At 47.1% G+C, this 27,738-nt stretch overlaps 2 protein-coding genes across 6 annotated transcripts in view; both read right to left on the bottom strand.

Annotated features, from left to right (window-relative positions):
- Positions 1–27,738, bottom strand: part of LOC143895381 (FAD synthase) — a 133,013-nt gene that overhangs the window by 53,054 nt on the left and 52,221 nt on the right. Inside the window, exons 3-4 of one of the 5 annotated variants that reach the window (XM_077402452.1) lie at positions 23,467–23,611; positions 23,121–23,359 (exon numbers count right to left, since the gene is read on the bottom strand). The exons of 3 other annotated variants lie outside the window; for them this stretch is intronic. In XM_077402452.1, the coding sequence (XP_077258578.1) occupies positions 23,254–23,359; positions 23,467–23,611 (251 nt within the window). In that variant the 3' untranslated portion in view covers positions 23,121–23,253. Of the gene's footprint in view, positions 1–21,453; positions 23,612–27,738 lie in introns of those variants that run through there. One more of the 5 variants, XR_013256312.1, reaches the window with a different exon arrangement.
- LOC143895376 (uncharacterized) lies at positions 2,706–4,332 on the bottom strand. Its single transcript, XM_077402443.1, has one exon. It carries the CDS (start codon positions 4,314–4,316, stop codon positions 3,171–3,173), a length of 1,146 nt encoding a protein of 381 aa, XP_077258569.1. The 5' UTR covers positions 4,317–4,332; the 3' UTR covers positions 2,706–3,170.

Here is a 27,738-nt window from a genome sequence, read left to right on the forward strand (position 1 = left end):
TTGTTTATCGCAGTCCGTAACGCTTGCAGATCTTTCTCGAACGCAATCAGCTTCTCGTCTGATTCTTTTCGTTGATTGTTCAATATTTTAAAGAATTGATCAACGTACAGTTTGTTAACCGCGTCACCGTCAGTCTCAGGTTGCGCTACGCGACGAATCTTGCGCGACTTTGCGTCAAAGTCCGTGGCGGCGCGACACAGAGCGTTATTGCGCACGAAATTTCTCATTAATTTGCTCCACCGATGGTACGAAATGGCGTACGTCGCGTCTCCGCTGTGCTCGAACAATCCAAATTTGTTGATGGGCATTTCGACGCTGATTGAACGGATCGCCGTCGCATGGTTTAATTTATAATAAGCCCGGCTTCGCGAAGTTCCTCGATGATCGACATGATCTCGTTGTCGTGGGCATTGTTGCCAGCTTGACGCGAAGCGTCGAGCAATCGCAGACGATCCACCAGCTCATACGTTATACAATACATACGTTATACAATACATACGTTACACAGGTATTCGATAATGTCCCCACGGTAACGTATCGGTCGAATTAGGTATAATGTATCGCTTGTCGTCGTACGGACTCAAAGCGATTTTTGTTTCGGATACGGTGTACACCTCGTGTTTTTCGGACCTTATGCAAGCCTGCATATGAAGCCTGTCGCTTCATTTCAATTTCGTCTCGCAGACATCTCGTGTAATCGTCGAACGTTATCGACCTGGCTACGACCGACGTTGCTCTTGACACCTTTCGCTTTTTTACAGTCTTTCTTACCATCCACTCGCAAGGCATACATTTTCGCCCTGAGTCCGACGAATTCGGTCATGATCGCACCGTTATTCTCGTCCTTCATCAAGCCCGGCACTTTTTTGTTCTCGAGCGTTATACCGTACGCGTTGTCGATCGCGTAGTCGCTCGTGTCGAATCTAGCGATATCGCGTTTCACGTTCTCGTACACATCCTCGCACTCGATGTAGTATATCAGACTGTCCGTATCGGTATACATAATTCTACACTTGTCGCGATACTGGGGAGACATGTACTCGTGATGAAATTCGTACAAACAGACTTTCGATATGTCGAGAATGCACATGCCGACGTAAATAGATTTGTCAAATTTAACCTCAAGTTTTCGCAGTTCGACGGCTATCAGATTTTCTGAAAAAACGCTCTTGCTGTGAAAATTTGGTTTCGAGATCAGTGCCTCCGCGCCGTATCTACCGTTCCAATTTGTCACTAATTTTACATCGACGTGATTTCGAACGTTCTCCATCGTTTTCCCGAAAACCGCGTTGTTCATCAATTTATACAGATTTTTCTCGAAATCGTTTTTGGCCAGTGTTCTAAATTTTGTATTGAATTCGATGTAATTGCAAAGCCATGGAAATTGAGCGAATTGCAATACGCGATGAATTTTTGTGACGCGAAGACCGTGGCGCGTGCATTGCTGTAGGTTGCGGTAGTGTGTGACATAACGCTTCTTATCGTACAGCGTGGCGAGAAGTTTGTCCTGCCGTTTGCCGGGTGGTTTATCGCGCGTCGGACAGAACGGTAGATCAGCGTGCGCGTCGTGTTTATTCTGCGGATACTCTAGATCGACTTCGAGAATGTAACCCGTGGGCGAATCCAAAGCGATCGCGCTAAACTCGAAATTCGAGACGTCTTCGACCCATCGAAAGTCTGCATAAGGCAATGGTTGACACATTGCCCAGCCGTACAAGTTGTTTACGTCGAAATACATCAGGTATGACGATGGTTTCGATGTATCGTAAGATTGCATGTACCTGTTATTGGCCTGCGCGTATCTGCCGGAACTTTGACTCAGACCACCGCGTATACCGCGTTCGATGAACATGACCATGTCAATGTCCGTGAGCAGTTCGAAATTGATACCCGTATGCTTCAACATAACGTCCCACGTAAATCCCGGTAGAGTGTAATAATACGCCGGATCGAGTCCATAACTCGCGACGCAGCTATCGCGAAAATTTTCAAAGATATCGGCCAACAGCAAGACATCGATCTTTAGATACAGATCGCTGTAGTCGCCGAGCGTTCGAATGGAGAACCGCTGCCAGACGTTGACGCCGTGCGCGTAATCGCTCTCGGATACGGTGTCGCCTGTCAATGAACTGTAAAACGAGTCGCGCGATGGTAAACACGCATCCTCCAACTTTTCGACGCAGTCAATGTACTCGTACGGAAAGACACCTTTTCGCGTCAATAATTCGAAATCTTGGTCGGATAACGCGGAAAATTTTGAACGTATAATTTTTAACTTATCCTTATCGAGGAAGGATGCTAATTTTTCGAGACTCGCGCTAAGAAATTTGTACGAGTCGATAAATCTTAATTTGATGCAATTTTGGTAGTTTTTATCTTCAATGCTTTTGACGTTTTTCGTAAATGAAATGTATTTTTCCTTCGTGATTGGAAGTAAGTCTACGCGTCCTTCGTAGGCTGTAGCTATTTCCTTGATAATAAAATGCGCGTCGTAACCCGATAAATTATGAAATACTATGAGAATGTAATGCGAATCTGTGTAATTTAGATTACAGCTGGAATGCGCGGGGCCTCTATAACGACCGGTCAAGTGACAGTGATCGCGTACGCGCACGTCGTCTGGCTCGAACGGTTTTTCGCACACGTGACAGTGCGTTGCGCTATTAAATTTTTTCCATTCGTCTCGCGTAAAATCCGTCATGGGTATATTATCGGACAAGATGTTCTTTACGTCGTGTGCTAAACGTCTTAGTTCCTCGGCGAACCACGCGACGCAATCCTTATCGCGACGAAATCGATACGCGGATAACGAGTCGTCGTACGAGCACCGCACGTAATATCCTATGCTAAATACCCGATGATGTTGAGACGTGTATGTGGACGTTGTCGGATCCGCATCCGTCTTCTCGAGGGTACATTCCAGGTCGGCGTACACGACGAACGGAAGTCGTTCCTTCCTGCTGTGATTTTTGAATCTCAGCCACTTGTCGTCCTCGCTCGGTAGTCGGATGGCACAGTTGTTTATCTCTCGGCAGTCTATTCCGTGGGCTTCCAATTTCTCGCTCGAATGAAAATAATGTAAACATCTGCAAAAAGAAAAAACACAATTTTGAAAATTATTAAATAAAAAATAAAATATTTTATAATTTTATTAAAAGGAGTATAAGTACTCACCGATCGCAAAAGTATTTCCGACCATCGTACCTGCTCAATTGCGAGCTAACGAGACGCGATAGATTTTTCATCCACGCGAAATGTCCCACGTTGTCTTCTCGCGGGTCCTGCACGTACAGCAAATTGACGTGCTTTTCTCTCTTCAGGTCAGTGAGGCGTATCGGGAGAACGTTCGGCGTCTTTTCTCCCTCGATGGTATACACATTGATGGATATATCGTTGAGTCGTTCGAACTTTTTAATCTGTTTCAAAGTCATTGGAAACTCAATGCCTTGTAAATTTAATACTGTTGTGTAATCAGGGTACGAGGATTTCCGTTCTGAATGTCTTTCGGCTGGATGTAAAGCAGCCACCACTGACCACGCGAAGCACGCATTGTCCATCGATTGCACGTTGATCACCGCTTTTTTCGATTTAATTTTTTGCGGTAAATTGATGTAACATCCCGCGCGCAAAGGATTGTACTTGTTCACGTTCACTGTCAAATTGAGTATACGCGACAACGCCCATCCGCTATCGCGTTCCTGAAACTCTTCGAGACGCGATAAAGTAGACTCGATAACGTGTAGCTCGTACCACTCGCGCAGATCGGACGCACGAAAGAGTTCACGGTTTCCCGTGCTGACACTTTTGTTCGCACGTTTGTCACCCGTCACAAACTCGCCGTTGAACACGGTGTTTATCTTTACACTTGCGTGTCTTTGCACGACGTTCCGCACACGATCGAGCACGATGACTTCGGCGTCTTCGAGAAATTTTTGCGGTTCGATGTAATTGATATTTATCACCGCACCGGTCAATACACGCCATTCGAACGCGGCATCGATCTCTCGCCAAACGAGTCTTTCCGCGTTTTCGTTACCGCTTCTACTGCCCGCCGCGTGCTCACCACCGATATGTACGAACCGTCTCTGTAATAGAGTCTTCGCACCATCGAGTCGCGCGATTCTTGCCACTAAAGATGACCTGTTTCCGACAGTCTGAGAGCCGTCTGAGACCCGCGGACGTTTGGAACGACAATCTTCTTCGAGCTGCTCAATAAACTTCTCGCATCGCTGTTCCCATGCGAGATATTTGTCCAAGGTAGCGATTTGGTTAAATCCTTCCACCAGGTCGCGTTCCGTTTTATCGAGATGTTCCATGTTTTTTTTTTTTAATACTGTCTTTTTTTTAAATCACGTCACATTCTTCGATGGAGCACTTGCACGTGATTCGATCGCACGCTGAACAATATCTTTTGCCACTTTGAATGCGATAGTGCGCAGACATAAAAGAACCAGAACTGAAGTAGGAGACATTAAATCCATGATTATTCTCCCAATTATCAATATCATCAAAGTCACGTTCATAGGTTCTTTGAAACATCAATAGATGATTAGGATTATTGAGACGGTCAGGGTACATATACATACGTATCGAATTGTTCATCACCACCAATTCGACGTATTTCCCAATACCTGTATGAATCTTAATGTATTGTGAAGCAACCTTCACAATCATAGAGCTGTTCACAAAATTTAGACGCCCAATAGCGATAGTCAACAATAGGTCTAATATGATACGGCACAACGTCAGCACGGCGAGCTGCACGTGATTCTTCCTCGCTAACGCACTCGTCCCGCAGCCATCGATAAACTTTTCGTCTAACGTTAGAATCCCACTTATAAGGAGAATCGGTATTGATAACGACTCTTTGTCTAGCGAAGCGTTGACCGGTTCCGCGTATACCGAGTTCGCGATCGCGAAGAAACTGCACCGGCGATATTCGTTGCATATCCGTCAATTCCACTCCTTGATCTTCTTCACGCAAACCATCGGTGATATCTGTTGTAATACATTTCATTATTAAATCATCGTCAGATTTTGGAGGCTCCACAGATTCCTCTTCAATTATCCACACCATGCTGTGCACGTTATGTATAATGTCCCATTCGCGATAATGTTTTTTATTACTTCATGCAAATCGGGCACATGTTGCATGGATATATTTGAAACAATGGAGTATTACGACAATCTGTGCAAAATTGAATGGTCATTACGTCGTACGGCTCGGTTACATGCTCTCGACGTTCACGTATGTGCTCACCAGTGTCTGGTGAAGCGATCATACACGAATAACACAAGTTATCTGAGCCGTATTCAAAATAAAAATAAATTGTGCAACACTTTGTACGTCCATCCAACGCTAAAAATTCGGGACGCGACACTATTTTTTTCATAACTTCTCTACGGTTATTGTCTTCATCGCTGTTATAGGTGCTGTCCGGCGACAACGGACGATCCTCGTCGGATGAATCTACATCCATTGTTGCCTCAAAATTATTGTTCACTGTTTTTTTGAAAAAAATGTTATTTTATACCGCTTACTCGCCACAAGAACTTTAGCCCCAAGTATCAACTTTTAAGAGCCGCAATAATGTTTTTTTCTTATCGTGTGCAAATCGGGCACATATTACGCGGAAATATCATAAACAATGATTCACGACATCTTGAACAATACCGGCCATGCGTCGTTCCGCGTCTCTCAACAAAGTGTTTTAGGCGAGCGTACATGCCGAAATCAAGGTCCCATAGAGCAACCATACACGGAGCACATAGTGCAAGTGCACCACCCGTTGAATAATAAAAATATATTACGCAATGTCTTTCACGTAAATTTAGCACTATTCTATCGATGACTTCTTCATGATTGTTGTCTTCATCACTGAAGTAGTCACTGTCGTCCGTTAACTCGCTATCCATATCGGAATTATTGTCATCTCCTTTATCGTGAAAAAAAATATTCTTCTTTATTGAATACTTGACACAAAAAACTTCACCCTCGAATATGAACGTTCGCGTCGCGAAAACTAGCCGAAGACTGACCCACAAGATGTGGATCCATAATCATCTTGGCGACAACGGATGCTATGCGTTCGTATAATTATCGTTAGACATATTTTGTTTATACATTCCAGCAGCCGGATATCGGCGCTCGCATTTTGTAATATGCCGCGCCATAACCGAATACCACCGCGACGGTTAAATCGTAATCGGCAGCGGCTCTTCCTAGAAAAAAAAACATGAAGAGGACTCCGCAACGGTTAAATCGTCATCGGTGACAAATTTTATCAATTGTTTACCTCGGCTATTTTATCTTCAAACCGTCGTCGGGCCATCGACGCTCGCTTTTGTAGTGAGACGCCGTAACCGAATAGCGGCTCGCATGTTCTAGAAGAGTGAGATCATTGCAGAGTCAAGTGTCTAACTCGCTGTTTTGTTCGCCGATAAAATTCCAGCAGCCGAACGGCGCCTTTGTAATACCCCCGCGCCGATAAAGTGACGACAACCCCCCCCCCGCGGATCACCCTCGGCGGTACCTCTTGTCAATACGATATGTTTATTAATATTTAATAAACATGTCTCGCTCGCCGACCCCTCCCCGCTCCCCCTGACCAATGAGTCGTCCTCCCCCCGCTCCCCCTCACCAACGAGTCGTCCCCCTCCCCCTCGGCAGACCCCTCGCCACCAAGTCGTCCCCCTCCCCCCCGGCCGACCCCTCGCCACCAAGTTTTCCTCCCCCCCCCCGGCTGACCCCTCGCCACCAAGTCGTCCCCCCCGGCGGACCCCTCCCCACCTAGTCGACCCCCCCCCGGCAGACCCCCCCCCACCAAGTCCTTCCCCCCCCCGCCCCGCCCCCCCTCGCCACAAAGTCGTCCCCCCCGGCAGACCCCTCGCCCCCCCGCCCTTCCCCCCCCCCGCCCCGCCCCCCCTCGCCACCAAGTCGTCCCCCCGGCAGACCCCTCGCCCTCGAGTCCTTCCCCCCCCGCCCCGCTCCCCCCTCGGAGCTCCCGGGGTAGATCTGTTATTGATATATCTACTAGTTTGTAACGGGATGACTTTATCGAACGCGGACTAGCTTGCTGGATCGGGAGTTCGATGAAAGGCCCAGAGACAGTAATCAATTTATAGTACATACGTATTAGTTATTTAGCTTAGAATCCGGAGTTACACGTAGATCATAAGGGAACGCGGTATATTACAAGCGGTAGTGCGGATGCACTCGGGCGGTATACTGAACGCGGTTTACAGGAATAGCGCAACGCGGTATATTACGAACGGTAGTGCATGGGCACTCGGGAGGTATACTGAACGCGGAGTTTTACAGAAATAGCGCAACGCGGTATATTACAAACGGTAGTGCATGTGCACTCGGGAGGTATACTGAGCGCGGTCTTTACAGGAATAGCGCAACGCGGTATATCACAAACAGTAGTGCGGGTGCACTCAGGCGGTATACTGAACGCGGCTTACAGGAATAGCGCTACGCGGTACATTACGAACGGTAGTGCATGGGCACTCGGGAGGTATACTGAACGCGGAGTTTTACAAAAATAGCGCAACGCGGTATATTACAAACGGTAGTGCAGATGCACTCGGGCGGTATACTGAACGCGGTCTTTACAGGAATAGCGCAACGCGGTATATTACAAACGGTTGTTCATGTGCACTCGGGAGGTATACTGAGCGCGGAGTTTACAGCGAGTCTAACGCCGCGCGGGACATTAATAACGCGATAAATTACAGCAGTAGGGCCTGGGCCCTCGGGCGGTGTATGAATAAGGGTCGAGACCGCGGGCGGGAGCGCAATATGTCCAGGATTGCGGAGTCCCGGGGTACGGTCGCGAGAACCCTCGCTACGGGGCCGAGCACGCTCGACCCCGCGGTGCCGTAGCCATCAGGAGTAAATGCGATGGAGTTTCAGAGACACTCTGAGAACACTCAGTAGAGGCTCACACCCTAAACCTCGTTTTGCGTGTCGCCTAGGATATGGACGGTAGGCTTGGGTAGGCTTCGCCAGTAGCAGCGGAAAGCTGTAGCGTAGACGAAGTGTCTTTTCGTCGAGCGCGCCGGCTTTTTATACCGCTCGGCGTGGTGAGCTTGGCAGGAGGGAGGCCGATCTTCAGGCGACGACGTGGTGGTGGGAGCGGCGCGATCCCGTGTGCTCGCTTCGGCGAGGATCGGCTCGCTTTGGCGCTCGTCGGCGTCGTGCGGGAAGGCACCGGTGCGGCGGATTTCCCGCGCACACGGTGCGTTTCAAAAGATTAAAAATTGTGGGCGCACCGCGCCCGGTCCTCGCCCGACGGAGGATCGGTCGGGCGGCATCCGGCGGGTGGTGGCCGGGGACGATGCCTTGGCGTAAGAGGCGCATCGTTACAAGTTGCGTCGCAAATGAGGTCGCAACAAGAGCGAGATATACTCCAACAAGAGCGAGACAGACTACATCAAGAAAATTTAGATCGATTACTCTCTTGTATAGAGAATGACCATCGTCGAAGTCCAGCGAATGAAACACCACGAAGTTTCAGTTCCCAGGTATCAGAATTTTCGTCTGTAATGACGAACGCATCCAAGTTTTTGGCCTCACAGATACCTCAGTTTCGAGGTACTGAACAGGAAAACATAGAGCTCTGGATGGAGAAGGTTGAAAGTATTGCAAACATCCATGGATTGCCACCTGTTGCAATGATGTCAGCAGCTACATCAAAATTAAATAAAACAGCCCGCAGATGGTTTGACCTGAGTTCCGGCACCGTTATCCGGTCTTGGCCAGATTTTAAAGCGGCCATAGTTCGACGTTTCAAAAGAAGAATCCTCTTCGGTAACGTCATGAAGAAAGTGGACGAACGTAAATGGGTTTTTCAAAAAAAAAAAGTTTTCAAGAGTACCCAATGGAAAAAATAGCTATGCTACAATGCCTTAGACTGCCGGAAGATAGCGTTATTCATTGCCTCATTGATGGGATAACTAACATTGCCATCAAGAGCACAGCAGCAGCCATCCGAACGGATTCAATAGATGACTTCCTCGAACAAATGCATCACGTCACGACAACGTGCTGTGACCTGCACAAGAAATCACCGACTTTCAAACTCAAGTTTGAGAAACCCGATAATTCAAAGTCGGATAAGTCTCAAAGTGGTGACTCATCGACCAAGGATCTTCACGCGAAGACCAAAGAAAATTCCTCAGAAATCTTCCGCACATATTGTCGCATTAAAGGACACCTCAAAGAAGAGTGCCATAAGCTGAAAAAAAAGGAACCAATTTTCCGAAACCTCAGCAGCCAAGCCCTACAGTTGCTGCAATTGCTGACACACCGTCAACAGAAGCCGACTCTACAACATCCGATTGTATAGCGTTTGTAAAAGAAAATAAGAAAATTGTCACGAAAAATAATCGACTTAAGGTAACAAAAATTAATGATAAGCTAGGTAACTTAGTTGCGTTGTTGGATACAAGTAGTCCGATCTCATTTATCACTTCGCCCGTGTTCAAAAAATTTTTTCAGACAATTCAGTTTTAGATTCAGTCACTTCATATAAAGCGATAAACGATATACCTATTAATATTAAAGGTAAAATTCTACTATTGAACTCAAAGAATTACCAGATTTCGCAGGTTCCATTAAATTACACGTATTAAGAGATAAACCGTTAAACGTAGATATCGTTATAGGTTGCGACTTTTTAAAGGAACATAAGATTATTGTAACGATCGATCCTTCGTGCAAAGAAAACAAAGAAAGAGTTAAATTATTTTCCGAAATTGCATCCGTGCAAGTAGTAGAAAATAACATTAAAGAAAATAAACCAGTTTTAGAAGACGTTAAAATTGATTTTAGTGATTCTGTTAAAAAAGAATTATTAGATCTTATTCAAGAAGTCGAAAACACAGATGTCCCCTTAGTGGAAAACAATTATTTTGTTTAGGTCAAATTGAAAGACGATTCCGTTTACGCCTTTGCGCCACGACGTTTAGCCTGGTCAGAGCGCGAACAAATTCAAAAAATTGTAGAAAATTTTCTTGAGAGAGGTATCATCCAAGAAAGCGAATCTCCCTATTGCGCTAGAATTGTTCCGGTTAAAAAGAAAGATGGTTCGATTCGTTTATGCATTGATTTAAGACCTTTAAACGAAAGAGTTCTTAGAGAACATTCTCCTTTTCCAGTGATTGAGGATCATTTATCTAGATTACACAGTTAAAAAAGTTTTCACGGTGTTAGATTTAAAAGACAGCTTTTATCTAATATCAGTTCATGATTCAACCAAATATTTCGCGTTTGCCACGCCAGATGGTCAATACGAGTTTGTAAAATTACCTTTCGGATATTGTAAAGCTCCGAGAAAGTTTCAAAAAAGAGTGATTAAATTGTTAAAGAAATGGATTTTGTTAGGAGTAGTCTTTGTATATATAAACAATATACTTATTGCTACAGGTTCAGTAAAAAAAAATTTAAAAGTTTTAAAAGAGATTTTGTTAGTTCTCAAAAACTACCAATTCGTTTTAAATTGGAAGAAATGTAAATTTCTCAAAAAATCTATTGAATACTTAGGATACATAGTCTTAGAAAAAGGTATCGAGCAAAGTCCTCAACACATACAAAAAGTCAAAGATTTTCCTATTCCTCACAAAAAAAAAAGTTCAAAAATTTATTGGTCTTACCAGCTACTTTAGAAAATTCATTGAAAATTATGCATCTATTGCTAAACCTTTGCACAATTTGCTTAGAAAAGATATGATTTTTAAATTTGATGAGAAATGTCTTATTGCCTTTAACACGTTGAAAGAGAAACTCATTTCACCTCCAGTTTTGAAAATATACAATTCAAATTTACGTACAAATTGCATACCGATGCTAGCACCATCGCTATAGCAAGAATCTTATTACAAGAACATGATAAGAAATTTGCCCCAGTTGCATATTTCAGTAGAGCAACTAATAAAGCAGAAGCTAACTACCACAGTTTCGAATTAGAAACACTTGCTATTGTTGAATCAGTCGAAAGATTTAAAATCTATTTAACAAGCATTCATTTCACAATCGTTACTGATTGCAATGCTCTAGTCTACACAATGAAAAAGTCTCAACTCAATCCCCGTATTGCACGTTGGACTTTAAGATTACAAGATTACAATTACACTATTATTCATCGAGAAAGTAAAAAGATGCAATATGTAGATACCTTAAGCAGAATAGTAGCCCATGTAGAACCCATCTCATTATCAAAAGAGTTAACATTCAGACAATTACAAGATGAAAAGCTCAAACCAATCATGGATAAGCTTGAGTCTCAAGACGATAATTATTATAATCTTATCGATGGTTTACTTTTTAGAAAACGTCAAGATAAATCTCTTTTCGTTGTTCCTGATGCTATGATATCAAATAATTAGAATTTATCACAATAATATTTCACATTGCGGTCTCAATAAAACGATTCAGGGAATTTTGTCACAATATTGGTTTCCGTCTATTCGTAAAAAAGTTCGAAATTATATTGACAATTGTTTACAATGTATTATTTCAAACGTTTCGTCAAACGCTAGAGAAGGAAAAATGCAAATTACTGATACTCCTACTCAACCGATGCAGATCGTTCATATCGATCATTGCGGTCCTTTTACAACTTCTCAGGAAGGTTTTAAACATACTTTTGTCATTGTAGACGCTTTTTCTAGATACACATGGTTACGTGCTACCAAAACTACGAGTTCCAAAGAAGCGATCAAGCATTTAATTAGTATTTTCGATACCGTAGATTACCCATGATCTATTGTTTCAGATAGAGCTACAGCTTTCACCTCACGTGACTTTAGCGATTTTATAGAAGATAAAAATATTTCTCACCGTTTAGTCGCTGTTGCGCAGCCACAAGCGAATGGTTTAGTAGAACGAATAAATAGATTTGTTAAGTCATCGCATTGACGAAAAAAGATGAAGAATTGTTAAAGTGGAGCGATAATTTATCAGCAGTTCAATACACTATAAGTAATACCTATCACTCGTCGTTAAAAGCAACATCGTCTAAAATATTGTTAGGGTACAAATTAAATCAACATCCCGACACTAAGTTGATAGATTTTCTTAAGAATTTGTCAGATTACGATTTCAATTATATTGCCGAGCGAGATAAAAGTCGTGAATTAGCAATACACAAGCCACCGATAACATTAAAAGTTGTAATAAAATGTATTATGACAAAAAACACAAAAAGCCAACAACAAGGCAATTATGTATTTATTAGCGATAGACTAAAACCAAACGATGAAAAAAAGATTAAACCTTCATATAGAGGTCCATCCTTACAAAAAAGTATTACTAGCTGGTTAGTAATAAATACTTATTTTGTGTATTAATAATACTAAAATTAAGTATTTATTAGTACTTGAATCACTGTGATCCAAGTATTGCACAGTATTTTATTACTGGTCAGTAATTTATGAAAGTAGTATTTAATACAGGACGAGTATTGAATACTTAGTATTAAATTTCTGATAAGAAAGCATTTAATACTAGGTGATAAATACTTGTGTAATAAATACTTGTGTTGAATTACTGATGAGTATTTCAATGTTAGTACTGAAGTACTGGACCAAGGATTCCATGTGTAATAAATCACTGGCCAGTATTTTAATGTTAATACTCAAGTACTGAACGGAATATTCCATATGAAATTAATCATTGACCAGTACTACAATTTGTATAGAAACATTATAATAAGTAATTCCTGATAATATTAAGGAAGAGAGTTAAAAGTAATGCACAAATACATTTTATATGAAGATCTGTACTAATTCGTCGTGATAAAAGTGTACAAGTTTTGAAATAATATTGCGGATATCATTCTTATAATATCCAATTCAAAATTTTATTAATCTTTTTAAACTGAATTTGTTTCTTAAGATGCTTTTTGAAAAATTATATATTTGCGCTGGTTATGACACATCCCTTACAAAAAAGTATTACTAGCTGGTTAGTAATAAATACTTATTTTGTGTATTAATAATACTAAAATTAAGTATTTATTAGTACTTGAATCACTGTGATCCAAGTATTGCATAGTATTTTATTACTGGTCAGTAATTTATGAAAGTAATATTTAATACAGGACGAGTATTGAATACTTAGTATTAAATTTCTGACGAGAAAGCATTTAATACTAGGTGAAAAATACTTGTGTAATAAATACTTGTGTTGAATTACTGATGAGTATTTCAATGTTAGTACTGAAGTACTGAACCAAGGATTCCATGTGTAATAAATCACTGGCCAGTTATTTAATATTAATACTCAAGTACTGAACTGAATATTCCATGTGAAATTAATCACTGACCAGTACTACAATTTGTATAGAAACATTATAATGGGTAATTTCTGATAATATTAAGGAAAAGAGATAAAAGTAAGGCACAAATACATTTTATATGAAAGTCTGTACTAATTCGTCGTGATAAAAGTGTACAAGTTTTGAAATAGTACTGAAGATATCATTTTAATATCCAATTATTCAAAATTTTATTACTTTTTTTAAAATAAATTTGTTTTTTAAGATGATTTTTGAAAAATTATATATTTGTGCTGGTTATGACACATGTAAACTATATATAACATGTAACGATGCACCCCCACACATGCATCATTCCCGGCGAAGAACTGCCGGATGCCGCCGACGATCTCCGTCAGGCGAGGAAAGGGCGCGGTGCGCCCACCTTATTTTTTAAACGTAGTAACTGCGATCGTGTGCGCGGCACTCCGCCGCACCGACATCTTCCCGGGTCTCCGACGGAAACCGAGGGGAGCCGAGCGCCGCCGAGCGCGAGCACGCTTACCGCCACGCCGATTCCGCTCCGCTCCGCCGGCGGCGCGGCTCACGCGGGAATCGGCCTCCCCTCCCTAGCGTACCACCCGGGCGAGTATAAAATACCGGCGCCGCGACAGATAGACACTCCAATCCGAGTCTAGCCACCTGTGCTCCGCTACCCTCGGAGACGAGTACCTTTCCGCTTCTTAGGCCAGCTCACGAAACGGGGTACAGCGTTCTGTGCCTCGCTCGAGAGTTCTCGAGCGCTGACCGCCTTCCTACCCGGGACACCCCGTCTGCCACGGTAACCAGGGGTCGAGCGTGCTCGGCCTCTCGACAAGAGTTCTTGCCGCCGGAACAGCCGGACCTCCTCGTCAACCGATCGACCAGCCTAGCCCCTGGCCGTTCGTTTCCCTTACCTCCGCGCCGCATAATTAACACCGGATCGTATCGCGAGAAAGAAACCTCGCCGGATAACGTACACGCGCCCGCGCCGCGATTCCCGCGCCGCGGGCCGACCAGCCATTGGCCGGCCTCAAGGCCCGTTCGCACGCGTACCGCATCGCGCCGGTGCGGACCACCTGATTCGCGTCCGCCGCATAAACCGAATGCGCTCCCGAAATTTGTAATTATCGCGACCGTCCTATAGAATATAATCCGCCCGCGTCCGCCGCATACACCGAATGCATTGTAATTATCGCGGCCGTCTCATAACATGTAATCCGCCCGCGTCCGCCGCGTAAACCGAATGCGCTCCCGAAACTTGTAATTATCGCGACCGTCTTATAGAATATAATCCGCCCGCGTCCGCCGCATACACCGAATGCATTGTAATTATCGCGGCCGTCTCATAGCATATAATCCGCCCGCGTCCGCCGCATAAACCGAATGCGTTTCCGTACTCTGTAATTGAACCACTGTAATAAACCACGTTCCGTATCAAAACTGCCTTCTGTCTCTGGGCCTACCATCGAACTCCTGGTCCGGCGAGCTAGTCCGCGTTCGATATAAATAGCCAAAAGGCAGGCCGTTACATGGCGCCCGAACAGGGACCGTTTTGATCGTTCCGAGAGACAGAAGACCAGGATACGCAATGGCCAAAGCGTGGATATATAAACTACCGAAAAACGAGCTAATCGAAGAACTCACGCGACGCGATTTCGACGCCGGCGGCACGATGGACGAGCTACGGCAACGCCTGAGTGCTCATGCGACCAATCATCCCGAGATGACGCGAACCGACGCCGCGGGGGGCAACGAGACGAAAACGGTGCCTCCGATCGCCATACAGCCGCCGGGACCGCTCCTCGCGCCGACAACGACCGGCCCGCCGTCGACTCCGGCAACCCCGTACGAAGTTTTTTTTCCGGCGGCAAGCGATCGCCCGGCCGGATTCCCCGGTCAAGTCGTGGATCAAATAAGAAAATGGGGGTGCCATTTTGATGGCAAAGATCCCGTCGCGTTTCTCGAGCGGCTAGAAGAACTTAAAGACGCGTACCAGATTTCCGGCGCGCAAATACTGGCGGGGTTTCCGGAGTTACTTAAGGGCGACGCGCTTCTTTGGTACCGAAATAACCGGCACACATGGCAGAGCTGGGAGGACTTCCACGCCGATTTCCGCGAGTATTACCTCCCGCGACGATACCGCGCTCAACTCATTCGCGAAATACAGACGCGAATGCAGCGACCAGACGAACCGTACCGCAAATTTGCCACCGAAATGCTCACCATGATGCGCCGAGCGACCGGGTTCACAGAGGAAGACCGGCTCGACGCACTCTACGATAATATGCACCCGCGGTACCAGCTCTACATCCGACGCGATTCCGTCACCCGGACGCGCGAGATCCTGCGCCAGGCGGAAGAGTTCGAGCGCATCGAAGAGCGGACTCGCGCGCGACAGCCTGCCGCCCCGCAACCCGCGCTCGCCGCTACCGCATACGACCGACACGAGTGTTGCTGGCGCTGTAAACAGCGCGGGCACACCCGTTTTGATTGCCGCCGGCCACCCAAACGGTTTTGCTCACAATGTGGGCGGGACGGCGTGTTTACGCGTGATTGTCACCCGCCGGCGGGAAATGCCACGCGGGCCGGGGAAGAGGCGGCCGCCCCCCGGCCCTCCGCATAACGTACAAACCGCGTCCGCACCTGAGCGTCCGCGTAGCGGACCAAACGTTCGACGCTCTCTTAGACACCGGGTCCGAAGCCTCCTTCGTGAACGTGAGCACCGCGGAAACGTTGGCGGCAAACTTCACAATCACGACAATTACCGGGCGGGTATATCTCGCCGATGGGACGCGCGCGGACATCCCGGGTTTAATTACGTTCCCCGTGACCGTACAAGGACGCATGTTTTGGCACCGGTTCCAAATCATGCCCAAGCTAGACTGCGACATGTTGATAGGCGTAGACCTGTGGGGCAAAATGGATTTCGCCATCCCGCCCCCGCCGCCGCCCAGCGCCGACACGATAGCAGCCACCGTCGGGGGCATTCACGAGGAGGACGCGGCGACCGAGGAGAACCGCCTCCGCCGTTTTCTGGCAGACGAACTCGCGCAGTTCGAAGGGGTGCAGGGCCCCACGGACCGCGGGGAACACATAATCCGCGTAAAAACCGACCGCCCGGTTAAGCAGAGGTATCGACCGCGGAACCCTGCGATGCAGGCGATCATAGACGCAGAAATCGAAAAAATGCTGCAGGACGACATCATCGAGCCGTCGCACAGCGCCTGGAGCTCGCCGATCGTGATCGTACGAAAAAAAGACGGCAAACCGCGTTTTTGCATTGATTTCCGCTGGGTTAACGAGCTTACCGAAAAAGACGCATATCCACTACCGCAAATCACCGCGACGCTAGATAGATTACGGGGGGCTCGGTACCTGTCAACCCTCGATCTAAAAAACGGGTACTGGCAGGTGCCCCTCGCGCCGGAGAGCCGACCCGTAACCGCGTTTACGGTCCCCGGCAAAGGGCTGATGCAATTCCGGGTTATGCCATTCGGCTTGCATTCGGCCCCGGCGACTTTTCAGCGCTTGCTCGACTCGATCCTTGGTCCCGAATTATGGCCGCACGTGTTCGTATACTTGGACGACATCGTGATCGCCACTGAAACGTTCGAGAAGCACCTACGCGTTATGCGCGAAGTTTTCCGCCGACTCCGAGCCGCGAAGCTAAGGATTAACCAGGAAAAATGCCGTTTCTGTACCGACCGTATAAAGTATCTCGGCCACATCGTCGACCGCGACGGCATCCGCACCGACCCAGACAAGGTTAGCGCCGTCGCGAACTGGCCCGTGCCCCAGAGCGTACGACACATCCGACAATTTTTAGGGCTCGCGAGCTGGTACCGCCGGTTCATCAAAGATTTCGCCACCCTCGCCGCGCCGCTCACCGCGCTGACACGCAAGCAGGCCCGATGGGCCTGGGGGGAGGCCGAGCAAAACGCGTTCGACACACTCAAACGCACGCTGACCACCGCGCCGGTCCTTGCCTGTCCGGACTTTACGCGGCAATTTCACCTCCAGACGGACGCCAGCACCACGGGTCTGGGAGCCGTACTCACGCAGTACTTTCCGGAGGGCGAGCGTGTCATCGCGTACGCTAGCCGCACATTGAATCACGCCGAGCGAAACTATAGCGCTACCGAACTGGAGTGTCTGGCAGTCGTATGGGGAATTAGGCGGATGCGCGATTACCTCGAGGGGTACCGGTTCACGGTGATCACGGATCACCAATCGTTAAAGTGGCTACAGAAACTAGAGTCGCCGTCCGGCCGATTGGGACGTTGGTCCTTTGAATTGCAGCAGTACGACTTCGACGTTAAATACCGTAAAGGGACACTGAACAAGGTGGCGGACGCGCTGTCAAGGCAATCCGAGCTCCTCAGCGTCACCGCCCCGAAGTGCCCATGGTATACGCGCATGTGGCATGCAGCCGAAACCGCGATACACGAGGCGCCCGATTTCCGAATAGACCAGGGCCGACTGTGGAAGCACGTGCTCCACAGTCTCGATTTTAAAGATACACCGGCAGACGAACAGTGGAAAGAGTGCGTGCCGAAGGATCAACGCCCCGAGATTCTCGCGCGTTACCCCGACGCCCCGACCGCCGGCCACTTGGGGATCGCCAAAACAATCGCGCGGATCGCGCAACGATTTTACTGGCCCGGCATGTTCCGCGATATCGCACGGTACGTCCGCGAATGCGCGACCTGTCTCGCACATAAGGTGGCGCAGGAAAAACCAGCCGGCCAGCTGCACCCGACCGCCCTCGAACGACCATGGCAACAGGTCACCATCGACCTCGTCGGTCCGTTGCCACGATCCGCCGCCGGGCACATATGGTTGCTCAATATGCAAGACCGTTTTACGAAATGGGTCGAGCTCCGCCCGCTACGACGCGCCACCGCGCCCGCGATCGTAAAGCATATTACCGAAACCATCATCCTCCGACACGGCTGTCCGGAGGAGATTCTTTCGGACAATGGTACGCAACTAAAGTCAAAACAACTCGCGCAACTACTAAACGAGTGCGGTATCCGACAACGTTTCACGCCGGCATACGCACCCCACTGCAACCCCGTAGAAAGAACTAATCGCGTCATTAAAACAATGATAGCGCAGTACGCCAAGAAACATAAAACGTGGGACGCGCACCTGCCAGAACTCCAGTTCGCATATAACACCGCAACGCACGACGCGACCGGTTACACACCCGCGTTTTTAAATCACGGCCGCGAATTACGCCGCCCCGGGGAAAATGGCCTACCGTCCGCGGCCGGTCCGGCCACACCGGTGCACCGTCGTTTGAACGAGGCGTACGAGCTCGTGCGCGTTCAATTAGCCCGCGCCTTCCAACGCCAGGAGAAACATTACAATCTCCGCCGCCGGGACTGGCGACCGCGAATCGGGGAGTGGGTGTGGAAGCGCGACCGACCCCTGTCTAACAAAGAAGCCGCATTCAACGCGAAGCTCGCTCCAAAATTTATCGGTCCACTCGAAGTGCGTCGCATCATCTCGCCAGTAATAGTCGACCTCCGTAGCCGCCAGGGAAAATGGTACCGTCACGTGCATGTACAGGATCTCAAACGCGCGCCCACCGATACGACACCCGTCGTACACGATCCCGACCTGGAAGGGGAGCCCGCCGACGAAACCGCCGCCGCGACCGTACATTACGAACCCACGCCGACGACGCGCGCTGAAACTGTTAGCGCCGACAAAAATATTATTGTCAGGGACCGTGAATATTATTGTCAACGGGTAAGATCACCGTGGAATATTATTGTCACGCCGAACAAAATAAAGATGGTACGACCTTCCCCCCCGGATAAGCCAGGAAACCTGGCGACGATAGGAAGCGAGCGAACAACGCGGCCACCGACCCGTCAGATCGACTGTCACCATGACGGAAGACACAGCGACGGAGCAAGCTACGGAGCGAAATATCCTGCGAGAGATCGAGGAAATCCTATGAGAGGACCCCGAGCCGTACGATCCCGCCAACTCCGGGATCGGGCACGGGTGGGCCACGCTATACCGCGGCGATCCCGAGCCCACGCCGCCACCAACGCCGGAGAGACCCGCACCTCCACGGACGTGGCCTCGCATCGGCACCATCGTGCAGAGGTCCGACGCAGCCAACAGAGCGAAGCAAGCGTGGCTGACCACGCCGCCGCCACCGCTACACCGGCGACTGCAACCGCGAAATACGGCACCGCTAAGGCCACGACCAGCCCTCAACCCGGCCCGAGTGATGGGCCCGCTGCCACCGCCGCCGATACCGATCATCGTCGCGCCCGGGATTACCGTGGACGTGCCACATTTCGCACGCCACGTCTCCCGCGAATACAAAGCCCGACTCGGGAACAGGCGCTGGCACATCCGATTCAATGGAGATGGGTCCGTTCGATGGATTAAGGAGAAATCCCAGAGCACCACGGGGTAGGTCCAGCCAAGGTCAGCCGACTACCCCGACCGGCCATCAACGCATGCCTCAAAGTTCAGGCATACTAAAGGGGGGGTGATGTAACGATGCACCTCCACACATGCATCATTCCCGGCGAAGAACTGCCGGATGCCGCCGACGATCTCCGTCAGGCGAAGAAAGGGCGCGGTGCGCCCACCTTATTTTTTAAACGTAGTAACTGCGATCGTGTGCGCGGCACTCCGCCGCACCGACATCTTCCCGGGTCTCCGACGGAAACCGAGGGGAGCCGAGCGCCGCCGAGCGCGAGCACGCTTACCGCCACGCCGATTCCGCTCCGCTCCGCCGGCGGCGCAGCTCACGCGGGAATCGGCCTCCCCTCCCTAGCGTACCACCCGGGCGAGTATAAAATACCGGCGCCGCGACAGATAGACACTCCAATCCGAGTCTAGCCACCTGTGCTCCGCTACCCTCGGAGACGAGTACCTTTCCGCTTCCTAGGCCAGCTCACGAAACGGGGTACAGCGTTCTGTGCCTCGCTCGAGAGTTCTCGAGCGCTGACCGCCTTCCTACCCGGGACACCCCGTCTGCCACGGTAACCAGGGGTCGAGCGTGCTCGGCCTCTCGACAAGAGTTCTTGCCGCCGGAACAGCCGGACCTCCTCGTCAACCGATCGACCAGCCTAGCCCCTGGTCGTTCGTTTTCCTTACCTCCGCGCCGCATAATTAACACCGGATCGTATCGCGAGAAAGAAACCTCGCCGGATAACGTACACGCGCCCGCGCCGCGATTCCCGCGCCGCGGGCCGACCAGCCATTGGCCGGCCTCAAGGCCCGTTCGCACGCGTACCGCATCGCGCCGGTGCGGACCACCTGATTCGCGTCCGCCGCATAAACCGAATGCGCTCCCGAAATTTGTAATTATCGCGACCGTCCTATAGAATATAATCCGCCCGCGTCCGCCGCATACACCGAATGCATTGTAATTATCGCGGCCGTCTCATAACATGTAATCCGCCCGCGTCCGCCGCGTAAACCGAATGCGCTCCCGAAATTTGTAATTATCGCGACCGTCTTATAGAATATAATCCGCCCGCGTCCGCCGCATACACCGAATGCATTGTAATTATCGCGGCCGTCTCATAGCATATAATCCGCCCGCGTCCGCCGCATAAACCGAATGCGTTTCCGTACTCTGTAATTGAACCACTGCAATAAACCACGTTCCGTATCAAAACTGCCTTCTGTCTCTGAGCCTACCATCGAACTCCTGGTCCGGCGAGCTAGTCCGCGTTCGATATAAACAGCCAAAAGGCAGGCCGTTACAAACACTTACATCAAATTAAGAAGTAGTCTACCACGTAAGGCAGTTGGCTCACGATCCAGAGGTCCCGAGTTCGATCCCACCAAAGTAAGTGTGTTTTTTAAATACGAGAAAATATTTATAATTATAGACTGCATCTTAAGAAACAAATTTAGTTATAAAATAGTAATAAAATTTCGAAAAAAAATAATTTTTTTTTATGCCGGGTAAATATCGGAAATCGAAATATCGGTGAGTAAATTCAATACTAATTGTAAGCACCAGTAGTTCTGTGTAGTATTAATCACTACCAGTATTTTCCCAGTATTTCTCAAATAAATATTGACAGTATTAAATCACTGAGATTTTAAGTATTTAGTCAGTAATACTTTTTTGTAAGGGATGTAGACTATATATAACACTTACATCAAATTAAGAAGTAGTCTTCCACGTAAGGCAGTTGGCTCACGATCCAGAGGTCCCGAGTTCGATCCCACCAAGGTAAGTGTGTTTTTCAAATACGAGAAAATATTTATAATTATAAACTGCATCTTAAGAAACAAATTTAGTTATAAAATAGTAATAAAATTTCGAAAAAAAATAATTTTTTTTTATGCCGGGTAAATATCGGAAATCGAAATATTGGTGAGTAATTCAATACTAAGCACCAGTAGTTCTGTGTAGTATTAATCACTACCTATAATATTTATCACTACCAGTATTTTCCCAGTATTTCCCTAATAAATATTGACAGTATTAAATTACTGAGATTTTAAGTATTTAGTCAGTAATACTTTTCTGTAATAATTTAAGTTATTTTGTAATACTAATATTTTCTTTTCCTACTGTATTTATCACAGCTCGAAAATTTTGTAATACTAATACTTTCTTTTCTTATTGTATTTATTACAACTCGAAATTTTGTATTTTCGCTTATAATGTATAACACTTTAATTTTGGTTTATATAAATTTTGCAATTTAATTTGTATATCTATGTTACGTCCGAGGACGAACGCTCCGTCAGGAATGGCCGAAGCTGTAAAGGTACTCTAAGGTAGTATCCGGCTTTTGAATTTCCCGCGCTACAAGCGTTGCCACCGCGGCGCTCCGCGCATGCGCGCCTTGCGCCGTAAGACACCAGCGCCCCTAACACACTACACCAGCGTCCTAACAGACAACTTCAGCGACGCCCTGCGTGGCGATTGGCTGACCCCCTCCACGCGGGTCGGATATGACGTACTGACCGGTAGCGGCGGCTACCGAGATTGATTCGTGTTCCGGCGTTTGCCCGAGATAGTCGCGTGCGGTAGTCGCGGATCTTTTGTACCCGAGTGCGTAATAAAGAGAGTTACTGCATCGAAGAGTGTACCCTTCACTTCGCCTTCATATTCCCTATCCTGACAATACACCGGCCTAGCTATTGCCCGTTGGTTCCCTGCAATAATCTGTGAACTAGCCGGCCATTCCTTACAGTTCAGAAGTGGGATATAGATCTCCTCGATCGTCGCGTTCTCGAGCATTCGGTTTTACCCTTCGGTTCCGAGAAGGTTCCGCGGGAATAAAACGCGCTACATACGTGCGCGGTAATCTACCTTTCGCCGTCGCTAAGAGCTGAGTGAGATTTCGCTGTTGCCACGTGCTGAGTGAAATTCTCACCGTTGCTGGAAGCTGTGCGGAAGTTTCTCGAACGTTTTTTATCTAACCTTATTGGTCTACAATCATTTTTTAAAACCCTATTTTTCAAATCAGTGAATTGTCCTTCTACGGCTGCAGAGCTACCACTAAATTTTGAGCATTAAAATACATCAAGCATTATTGCAGTGTACAACGGAAAATATGGTACTAATTTTTTAATTCGTTCGGTCAAAGAAGGGACGTAATAAATATTAATATCGTTGCCTGTTTTAGAGATTCTTTGACTAATTTCCTGAAATAAATTTTTTGTCCACGTATTAATATTACTATCATTAATTAAATCATTATCGTCGTCAATATTGATTTCCTTTTCGGATTCAGTTAAATTTTCCGTTAGTGTTAATAAATTCGAATCTTGAACTCTTTCTTTTAAATATTTATAAGCTTCCTGGTCTAGACTATTCAATCCATTTTTGTCTTTGCCATACCCTTCGCTGTTACAGAGAATAATGATATTCTGTATTGTACTTTTAAATTCATTAAAATTTGTTATTTTTGTTAAATAACCCATTATTAACAAATAAAATGTCCTAACTCTTGGGTGTAATTGTTTCAACTCTTTCCACTGTGTTACTGAGTGCATGTAATGCGCAATATCCAATCGTAAACAACATGATGGTAGACAATACAGCATACCTGTAACGTAATTAAAACACTGCTTTAAGTAATCTTTTAAGTTCTTACAGTTTCCAAAAGATCGTACTACAATCCCCATCAGAGCCTGATCAAAATCTGATACTTGCTTGTCTGATATTTGCTTGAGAATGGGAAAATTTGCCTTGTACGTACTCCCTATTCTTACGATTTCATTGAACCAATACAAAATTACGTTGGTATTCTGCACTTCACTCAGCATTTGAAACACTGGCCTTTTTGTACTTGGTGTTTCTGCAACCATTTCATTTAAATAGATATGCGCTGACAGTTCACCATTTATTTTTCGAAGTTTTTTAACCAATGAGCCCGTGGCATCGACGCATATGTTATTGGGATTTTTTAAATAAAATCATCATCTGTTCCTGTGTCCAATAATAAATAAAAAATGGATCAAATCCAATACTATGAATGTGACCAACATGACACTCATATTTCATTTTTCTTATGCTTTGGATCGGATCGATTAAACTGATTCCGAGATCTTTGTTCTTTTAATATTCTTTCACTTTACGTAAAACATTCGTTTTAGGTAAATATGGTGGTTCAGAGTCTCCGAAGTTCATAATATTATCGGCTTCCCTACGTCGCCATAACGATGGCAAAATATTTCTGTCAAGCATATCGCGAGAAATCTCGATGCGACGTTGTCCTTTTAATTGACGTTTTTTTATGTTTGACAGAATTGTCGAAGTTCTCAAGGGAACATTCCATGAGTACATTCTTTCGATGTAATGGCTTATTAACGATGCATCCCTTGAAAATGCAATTGCATTCTTTGCAATTGTTATGTATAGTTAAAAAAAAGCCAGTACCAGAAATCTTACAGTTTTTTAATACTAAGGCACATGGCAATTTTATTTCGTCATAAATTTCCTTATATAAGACGTTTGTCCAAATTTTTCTAAGTAGAACGTTATATCTTCCTTCACCTAAATTATTGTTCGTAGGCCTGATAAAGACAATAAAAACGACTAAACTATCAGACTGTACCACAGTGGACAAATACGTGAACAGAATCATAACTGCAGCACATCAGTTACGAAGCACTAACCTCAATGTACTGGATGATGGATAGGATCATTATTATTAGCCGGACTCCCCGATGAGTACAGACCCATGATTATGGCCTTAGAAAGCTCTGAAATAGAAATCTCAGCTGACTTGGTAAAAATGAAAATCCTACAGGAAGTGAAGAACAAAGAGAGCGGCACAGCAATTTATACAAAACGAGATAAATCTAAAGTGAAGAGCAAGGGACCTCGCTGCTTCAGATGCAACGGACATGGATATTTCGCAAAAGAATGTACAAAAAGGATCGGCAATCACGACTCAGGTGGCAATAAAACGAAGGTCTCAAGCTCGGGATCAATTAACGAAAAACCGACAAAAATAAGAATGACAAGTCGAAAGAAGAAAAAACGTTTTGCGCCTTTTACACTTCGGATCGTTCAGATACATTAACCTGATATGTGGATTCGTGCGCTTCCACACATGTTATCTCCAGCGACGAATGCTTCGAGAAGATCAACGGTAAAACGGATACGTTCATTTCAACTACAAGCGGTCGTATAAAAGCTCAGGCAATTGGAAATACCAAACTGCGAGTTGTCACGTCAAATGACGCTGAGACATTCAAAGTTACAGACGTTCTACGTGTACCCGATAGCAAGGTAAATTTACTTTCCGTATATAAAATAGTAAACAAAGATTTTTTAGTTACATTCGCACCGAGTGGCAATAAAATTACCAATTCAAGCGGAGAGTTGGTGGCAACTATGAGCGAAAAAAATGGCATATACAAATTGGACACAGCATCATAGCCTCAGGTATATACGGCTACATGCGAACTCGCTGAAGAATTATGGCACAAACGTCACGGCCATATAAATCGTCGAAGCATGCTCCTCCTAAACTAAGCGATGGCTACTAGAATAAAATATAACAAAAAATCTGAACTTCCGACTTGCACTTCATGCGTAAAAGGTAAGCTGAGTTGTCTACCCTTTAACCAACATGAAACGCGCGCGTCACAAATCCTGGATACACTCAGATTTGTGCGGTCCAATGGAGAACGCTTCCATCGGAGGATCGAAATACTTCTTAACTCTAATAGACGACAAAACTAGGAAGGTTTTCGTATATTTTTTAAAGTCAAAGGATCAGGTTGTAAGTTGTTTTGAAAACTTTCAGGCTCAGGTCGAGAACAAAACTGGTCGGAAAATTAAAAAGCTAAGGACAGACAACGGGCGAGAGTACGTCAACCAAAATCTAGAAAGGATATTAAGAAGCTCAGGGATTTAACATCGGCTTACGGTTCCGTATTCCCCACAGCTAAATGGGCTCGCCAAACGAATGAATCGCACTTTAGTAGAAAAAGCACGATCCATGCTGATTGAATCAAACTTACCCGTGTATTATTGGGCCTATCTCATAAACAGATCGCCGACGAAAGGATTGAAGAACATAACACCGGAGAAGGCGTGAACAGGAAAGAAACCGGATCTTGCGCATCTTCGTGTATTTGGTTGTAAAGCGCTGACATATATCCCGAAAGAGAAACGTCAAAAATAGAATCCGAAAGCCAGAGAATGCACTTTCGTTGGATATTGTTTAATGGATCCAGTTACAAGGGCAATTTTTATAAGCAGAAATGTTATTTTTTACGAAACTTCACAGAAAACACATCGAAAGAAGAAAAAAATAACTAGGGATTTGAACAACCCTTCTACAACGTTGAAGAGAACCACAACGAGGGAAACGACCAAGAAGAAGACGCCGAGGTGATTTCAAACAACGAATCTGGACAAGATAACTACTTTGACGTCGATTCGGAAGCAGAAGTCTCAGAGGCTGAAGAACTATCAGAGCAGTCTAACGACACGGAAGATTACCACGATGAGACTAAAAATAGATCAGACAGCCAACATTCAAGATCGCGCTCCAATACAACCTGCGCTTAAAAGGTCACAGAGAACTCGAAAACCGAAAGATTATGGAAATGACTTTTTTACCTACTTGACTACAAGTGATGTTTTTACGGATCCAGTCAACGTAGAAGGAGCACTAAATGGACGAGATCGTCGTTTCTGGATGCAGGCAATGCGCGATGAAATACAATCTTTGAAGAAAAATTAAACTTGAACACTGGTCGACCCTCCGCAAGACAAGAAAATCCTAGATACAAAATGGGTATTCAAAACCAAAGTAAACGCCGCGGGAAAAATCGAAAGGTACAAAGCTCGATTAGTCGAAAATGTTCGAAGATTGGTGAGAGGATGTTCACAGGTAACAGGTATCGACTATAATAAAGTCTATTCTCCAGTAGTTCGATATAATTCAATTAGACTACTACTTGCCTTAACAGTCAAACACAACCTCGAAGTACATCATATGGATGTAACAACTGCATATCTTCAAAGAGATCTGAGTGATGACATCTACGTGCGTCCACCCAAAAAGATGATCGAAGACGGACAAAAAGGCAAGGTATTTGACTTATTTGAATTAGTGTAAAATGAATACTAAATTTTTCAATAATAAATAATTAGCCTTAAGTAAATTACTTATGTCTCTTAAAGTTTGTCTTTTAAAGTTATTAATTAGTTTAATATAAAGATTTAAATTATTACATTAAAAAAAAAGTGGTTTAAAACAATAACTATGTGTAATGTTACACGCACGCACGCACGCACGCACGCACGCACGCACGCACGCACGCACGCACGCACGCACGCCCGCCCCCGCCCCGCCCGCCCGCCCGCCCGCCCGTCCCGCCCGCCCGCCCGCCCGCCCGCCCGCCCGCCGCCCGGCCCGCCCCCCGCCCGCCCGCCCAGCCCGCCCGCCCGCCCGCCCGGCCCGCCGCCCGCCCGCCCCTCGCCAGCCCGCCCTCCCGCAGCCCGCCGCCCGCCCGCCCCTCCCGCCCCGACCGCTGCCGATAAACCAGCCCGCCCGCCCGCCCGCCCGCCACTCCCGCCCAGCCCGCCGCCCGCCGCGCCCGCCCGCGCCCGCGCGCGCCGCCCGCCCGGCCCGCCCGCCCGCCCTCCCGCCACGCGACGCCCGCCCGCCCCCGCCGGCGCCGCCCGCCCCCCCCTCCCGCGCCGCCCGCCCTCCGCCCTCCCTCCCGCCCTCCCGCCCGCCCGCCCGCCCTCCGCCCGCCGCCCGCCCTCCCGCCCGCCACCCGCCCTTCCCGCCTCCCCGCCCGCCCCCCCCCCCCCGCCGCCCCCCGCCCCCGCCCGCCCGCCCGCCCGCCCTCCCCCCCCCCGCCCCCGCCCGCCCGCCCGACCGCCCCGCCCGCCCGCCCGCCCGCCCGCCCGCCGCCCGCCCGCCCGCCGCCCGCCGCGCCCGCCCGCCCCGCCCGC

Source organism: Temnothorax americanus, unplaced genomic scaffold, assembly GCF_048541705.1.
Source record: "Temnothorax americanus isolate GAGA-0224 unplaced genomic scaffold, ASM4854170v1 Scaffold156, whole genome shotgun sequence".
NCBI lineage: Eukaryota > Metazoa > Arthropoda > Insecta > Hymenoptera > Formicidae > Temnothorax > Temnothorax americanus.

Coding starts and splice junctions, on each gene's coding strand:
- LOC143895376 (XM_077402443.1), bottom strand. CDS start 4,316: ATGGAACATCTCGATAAAACGGAACGCGACCTGGTGGAAGGATTTAAC.